The sequence below is a fragment of the Aplysia californica genome, unplaced genomic scaffold (assembly GCF_000002075.1).
Source record: "Aplysia californica isolate F4 #8 unplaced genomic scaffold, AplCal3.0 scaffold00448, whole genome shotgun sequence".
Taxonomy (NCBI): Eukaryota; Metazoa; Mollusca; class Gastropoda; order Aplysiida; family Aplysiidae; genus Aplysia; species Aplysia californica.
Genome location: NW_004797718.1, coordinates 273,617 through 280,327, shown reverse-complemented (window position 1 = coordinate 280,327; position 6,711 = coordinate 273,617). Strand labels below are relative to the sequence as shown.

The 6,711-nt window shown below is 39.9% G+C and overlaps 1 protein-coding gene across 3 annotated transcripts in view; it reads left to right on the top strand.

The window, feature by feature from the left end:
* The window catches only part of LOC101860433 (cytochrome P450 3A24), a 23,160-nt gene that overhangs the window by 9,903 nt on the left and 6,546 nt on the right, over window positions 1-6,711 (top strand). For 2 of the 3 annotated variants that reach the window (XM_035971500.1, XM_013086255.2), the window contains exons 2-4: window positions 1,637-1,855; window positions 3,619-3,855; window positions 5,071-5,233. In XM_035971500.1, coding sequence (XP_035827393.1) covers window positions 1,674-1,855; window positions 3,619-3,855; window positions 5,071-5,233 — 582 coding nt within the window. In that variant the 5' untranslated portion in view covers window positions 1,637-1,673. Of the gene's footprint in view, window positions 1-676; window positions 760-1,636; window positions 1,856-3,618; window positions 3,856-5,070; window positions 5,234-6,711 lie in introns of those variants that run through there. The other variant, XM_035971499.1, reaches the window with a different exon arrangement.

Genomic DNA, 6,711 nt, shown 5'->3' with positions numbered 1-6,711 from the left:
ATAGCCTGTGTATATGATGATGATGAAGATATTATTTCCGATATTGTCCAAATCACAACAATACGTAACTTATAGTGAACACTTTGTTGCTGTGGCGTCATCACTCATTTATTTATTATTTTTTTCTCAAATACTATGTTCCTGATGAAGCCTTATTGGCGAAACGTTGAACTGTGAAAAATATATATTTTCTGGAAATACAACAAGGTCTTAACTGTTTTAATTCCTTCTTTATACAATGACAATGATGATGATGATGATGATGATGATGATGATGATGATGATGATGATGATGATGATGATGATGATGATGATGATGATGATGATGATGATGATGATGATACCCGCACGCACCGAACCGTACATACTAATCTAGCATAATGCATCACTTACTTACTCTTGATATTTTTTTGAAACCACGCACCTCTTCCAAAGCTTCTTATATGTTTTCTGGGACACAGTGAAGTAGATTTGTTTGTTAGACGCAAATACTTGTGAACTCCTTCAGACAGCTGCGCCTTGTCTTAGTGTGGCATTGTTTGAACACACGGACGAATAAAGTCACGATGGACATTAATTAGCTAACATCAGAATAAAATCTACGCTCTCATATTGTTGAGTCACAGTTTTTAAAAAAAATACTTTGGTCTTTATAAATATTGTTATATAAGGTTTAGACACTGTCATAAGCTGAATAAAGAGTGGTTGTGTTTCGTCAGTTCATGCGACTGGTAGGATATTGAAAGCATAGAACGCACTGTAAGCATTTCTTTCTTGATTGTTTGTGATGTGATGATTCTTTGAAATCGCACTTATAACCTTTACAGACACGTAAAAGGGGATTTTCACAACTGGGGTTTGAGAAAAACCTACAGGTCGTACGCTTACATGTTAAGTGTTACTGATTCTAAGCTGTTAGTTTCGGACTCATTCTTGTGACACTCGCCTTCGCACGCAGAAGACATACGTTTGACATCCTTGTGGGGAGGTTTTTAACCGAAAATCAATATATGTCTACTGATGCATATATCCTTAAGCTTCACGACTCTCAGTCGTACAGGATTACTGACAGGACATTTGGAATTTACAGACTTAGCTTTCACTTTGATTTCAACTTTTTTCCCCAAATTTTATAGAGCTTGTTCAAGGACCCTTCACGAAATTTTCTTTCTCTGTCAAACCATCTCAGGATAACTTAACTATCTGCCAATGTATGAGTACAACTTCACAGTTTCTAATTTCGCATCACAATTTTCATATTTCATTCACATTCCATTCTGTTGCGTCCTCTCCTGTGAGTTCTCCCTCATCCCTCAAACGAGAACAATAGCTGCACCACGCTTCCCTTTTTCAGCCATTCTGATTGTCATTCTTGTCACCGTCTTTGGTCGTAGCTGTGATGTTCTTTGTTGTTCAACAAAGAAAGATGTTTGTTCGATCCTCAGTTTGTGAGATTTTCTTTCCTCTTTTTTTTAATAATCATATATCTCCTTATCTCTGCATTGATAGTGTATTCTTTCAGACCTGGTTGGCTCTGACAGGCAGAGTCGAAGCAGCTCGCTTTCTAAATGTTCTAAATTAAGTCTATGTGGAAACATTTACGATTGAGAATTACTTGTTAAATTCTGTATTTCAGATTCCACACCTTAATTCTTGATAGCGTTCTGGTCACCATGGCAACGGTCGACACGGCTTCTGCTGGGTTGGTCCCCTTTGATGTCACAACCGTCCTACTGACAGCAACGCTGGGACTGGTGGTATACTTCGTCTACAGCCTTTTTAAACCTACAGAAGAGTGGGAACAGTATGGCGTGAAACAGCCACAGCTTCCGAGGCTTGGATTTGTAGATTTCAGGTAGTGAACAGTCAGATGAAATGCTGTAGTGTAGCAGCAAGTATACCAAGTGCACAAGTAGCTAGCGCTCATGCTGGTGATATTCTCGCAGATAAAGATAATTAAGTTATCCCAAGATTTGAAACATACTCATAGACATAAGCATACACACAGACACACACACGCACACACACACACACACACACACACACACACACACACACAAACACACACGCACACAAGAGATCTAATTAATGGTCTATGTTTAATATGTAAACCCTTAGATACTAAACAGTGAACGAAAGTTCCGCAGGATACAAAATAATAAGTTAAGACAAACCGTAGTTTTAACTTCATCTTATGACACCATTGTTAGAATTGGTTTCCCTCACACCATCGTTTCGTTGCTATTAAAGATTAACTAAAAGAGGTTTCAACGCATACTCTAAAAAAATGTATTCCCTTAGTTTGGAATTGATTCTTGCCCTTAAAACAATAAACCACATTTCGTTTCTTTAGAACGGGTTTCAATGACCTGTTTATGTTTCACTCCCTTGTTTAGGACCGGTTTAACTCACACCATTATAATATACCTAGCAGCTATAGAAAATTTCCGCTTTGTTATTTTTTGTAACTGCGCCCTTGTTCATTTGAGTTAATGAGCGAAATTTTGCACATCACTCACCATGTACCCAACGATGACTCCGCACTATTCTTTTTAGTGAACAAAAATTGAACCACGTGGTCATGTGACCCACGTGTAAATTAACATGTTTTGTGACTTCAGTTCCGCCGAAATTATGGAATCGTTAATATTGTGTTTAAATCTACACATAAGCGATTTTAAAACCGAAAAACAAGTTACATAAATATTCCAGCTGTTTTTGTCGACTCATATTGCTGTACAAGATCCCAAAGCTAAGCTCCGAGTAGCGTTGTAAGGCAATTTGAATACTCCAAGCTGTGCTTTCGCTCTGTAGAGTGGTATGTATGCTTCATTGCTCCCATCCTACCCTCCTACTTGGTTCCAAGTCACTGGAGTTACACCTGACAGACACAGGCAAGGCAGACCACAGGTCGATAATGCCAAAAAGACAGATACTGCTCTGGTATCTTTGAGATCACTTTGTCATGACGACCAGCTCTGCACGTTAATTTCAAACAATCACTGAAGAATCATCAGTGATAGACGGATGCAACGGCCTACAAACACATTCGAACATCGAGCAAGACAGCCTTAGACCAAGGTTTGCCATCTTTCAAAAAACTACTCTTGAACTGACTAGGCTTAAGAGTGAGCTCCCAAAACGACATTGACATTGTACAACGACAGGGACAAGCCTTGATTCAAGAGTGTAATGGACTGCCACAACAATGAATTAAAATAAGAAACTAAAAATTGACCCAATCAAGGTCCACGATTATGCCAAGCTTGCATTATTACAAGTGGCTACAATATCCGGTACTAACGTGAAATTTTGAAATCATGGGGTACCAGTTTGTGCTTAACACTGTGCCACTGTTTATGAGACATGATCAAGAAACAAAAGGTAACGCACTTCTTAACATTCTTTGAAATATTATGTCTGTTTCAATTTTCGTTTTTATATTCTTTTCAATAATAACCACAATACAGGTTTCTTTCCAAGTGGATAGTTTCTATTGCCACTGTGTATATATTTTTATATATTATATTAACCAGTTGTACTCACACCGGTTCTACTCATATCGGTTCTACTCACACCGTTATACTCACTGCATAATATTATCGTTCCTTTGTTTAGGGCTGGATTTAAAAAGCTTTTGGAGGAGTACGGCGACACTGTTGGGTTGAAAAGGGCCAACCTTCAACTTCTCACACGAGACCTTGACCTTCTGAAAGAGATACTGGTGAAAGACTTCAACTATTTCGTGGATAGGTCTACCGCACTGGTCTCAAACACATCCATAACCTCGAGTTTGTTCTTCGCAAAGCGGCAACACTGGAAGAAATATCGTCGTATTATGTCCCCATCTTTCAGGTAAGTAAAAAAAGCAAATGGCGCCATCAGAGTGGTTAAACAAGATGAGTAGCTTGGCTTTTATTGTAATGTTATCGTATTTTCAAACTGTTGCAGGATTCGAACAGTTTGGACTTCATCGGGAAAGTACGAGAAGTACTGTTTCTATACCTCTCCACTTTCTATTCCATTCAGTGTACTTTTTACACCGTTTTGTTTTAATGCGTTGAGAAGACGTTTAAGCCTTATTTATATCATCATCATCATCATCATCATCATCATCATCATCATCATCATCATCATCATCATCATCATCATCATCATCATCATCATCATCACCACTTCAGATACAGAAGCAGTATGTCCACCCTGTCCAACAGTTTGGGTAAAAGTCAAATAAATTTTCACATTAGTCACGATTACGTCCAGTCCAGCAGGGTATACTCCTAATAATATTATCTATAATTCTCTATCTCTCTCTTTCTCTCTCGCTCTCTCTCTCTGTCTCTGTCTGTCTCTCTCTCTGTCTCTCTGTGTGTGTGTGTCTCTCTCTGTCTCTCTCTGTCTCTCTGGGTGTGTGCTTTCGTGTGTGTGTGTGTGTTTGTGTGTGTGTCTGTCTGCCTGTCTGTCTGTCTGTCTGTCTGTCTGTCTGTCTGTCTGTATGTCTGTCTGTCCGTCTGTCTATCTGTATCTCTCTCTCTCTCTCTCTCTCTCTCTCTCTCTCTCTCTCTCTCTTTGAGCACCTCTTTGCTTATCGTCTTGCCTGTCTCACTCCCTGTCTCTCTGTTTCCATATCCCTTCTTCCCCCCTGTTCTCTCTTTTTCACCTCCATTTTTTGTCTGTAACTCATGGTCACTTTTATATTTGCACCTTCTCTTTCCCTCTGTCTCTCAGTCTCTTTCCCTCTGTCTTTTTCTCTCTCAGTCTCTCTCTCTCTCTCTCTCTCTCTCGCTCTCTCTCTCTCTCTCTCAATCTCTCTCTCTCTCTCTCCTCTCTCTGTCTCTCTCTCTTCTCTGTCTGTCTGTCTGTCTGTCTGTCTGTCTGTCTGTCTCTCTCTCTCTCTCTCTCTTCTCTCTCTCTTTGTCTCTCTGTCTCTCTCCCATGCTCCCTCCCCCAATTTTGTCTCACTTCTTTTTCCATTTCTCTCTTTTTGTCCCAATATTCTAATGCGTTGAGAATAATAAATTATAGCCATATTTACGCGTTTGTTTACATCATTGAATACTTACTCTACAGCACAGGCAAGCTGAAGGTTGTGGGCAAGACAGTAGAAGAAACAGCCCTGACACTTACCAGGTTTTTCGAAGAGTGTGCGCGGAAAGATCAGCTGATCCCCATCAAAGAGACAACGGGCCAATATACTAGCCAGATCATTGCAAAGACAGCCTTTGGCTTCAGTGTACGTGTTTTCTTTGGTTCTTTGTTTTGTTTTTTCTTGTATAGGCCGACACCATACGTTAATTTAGGGTGCAGCAAATCCCAATAAACACACTGTAATATTCGAAAAAATGATACCCCACTCAAGAATCAAACTCAAGTCTTCCGCGTGCAGCTGCGACAGGCCTATTGCCCAGTGCATACTGCCAATCTAGTTGAAGCAAAATGAAATACCCCATGGCAGTGGAGCGCGGAAGTCGCGTTCTTTTGCTTTTTGGAGACTTTATGAGTTAAAAATGAGAATTTAGCTCCCATGCCTCTTTGGAAATGGTAGGCGTTGTACATAATTTACATGTAAACTTTGTACCGTGTTACTTGCAAAAATAGTTCAGGTAACTGGTTGGTTAGCATAATCACCGCAACGGACTATTTTGTTTACATTCGCTTAGGGACAATGTCTCCGATCTCGTTTGTCGTAATTCCAAAATCATGACATTATCACCCTAAGTTTCGATCTATTTTTTGAAACGGTTTGAACTGGATTTGTCCAATTTGTCACTTGTGGCATACACATAGACATGTTGGATGCGTTATTGTAGATCTAGTATTTATCATACTGAAAGAAGTAGAACAAAACACATTCGTAAAGGAACCGCTAAAAAGATAGCCTATAACACAGTGGGATTCCCCGGACAGCATTTCGGTGCAATACGACCAAGGCATTGTTCGTGTTGTAACCAAACCTTTAACTCGACATTCCTTGACAATGAAAGTAAAAACATCCCCGAAAGATCAATTCGATATTTTTCCTCCATGAATTAGACAAAAACTGCCATTTAGTTACAATACACCTGAATTCAGCTAAATTAAAGTGTGACCTTCAAATTGAAACACATTTTTTGATTTTCCAGGTCGCATGTAACATCAGTCGTATTGTGCCTAAAAGGTAGCTCCCCCCCCCCCTCACACCCCATGTAAGAATATCTGGCTGGCTCCAACTGAATCAATTCAATCTGTATGTCAGTGTGGACTGAGTGTAATCAAACACAATTAATTATTTGTTTGTCGGTGTTGAAAAATAATTTGCAATTTTTTGCTATTGTCATCATCACTTTCCTCAACATAATTCAGGGTACGGGCCACGAACAAACACCCTCCATCTTTTTTCTTTTCTGGGCTAGCCTCTTGATGTCCACGACGAGATCCAGAGAGACTTGTTCGACAGAGAAGGTTTCGGGTCAAGAGAGTCCCTTTTCTTCATCCACTGTCCTTCATTGTTCCTGCTGATGCAGAAGCTCCTCTGTCTCTTAAGATAAAAAAAAACAACTAACGGTGTTTGTTCGTATTTCTGTAACTTTCAGTTTTTGTAGGGTGGGGTAGTTGGCCCTCCGCAAACATGCACTTTCCGGGAGACCACACCTGACACGCAGTAACGACTGAAGATATTCTTAGTTCCCCCATAGTAGAACTATACTCCCCCCCCCCCTCCTACAACAGAGT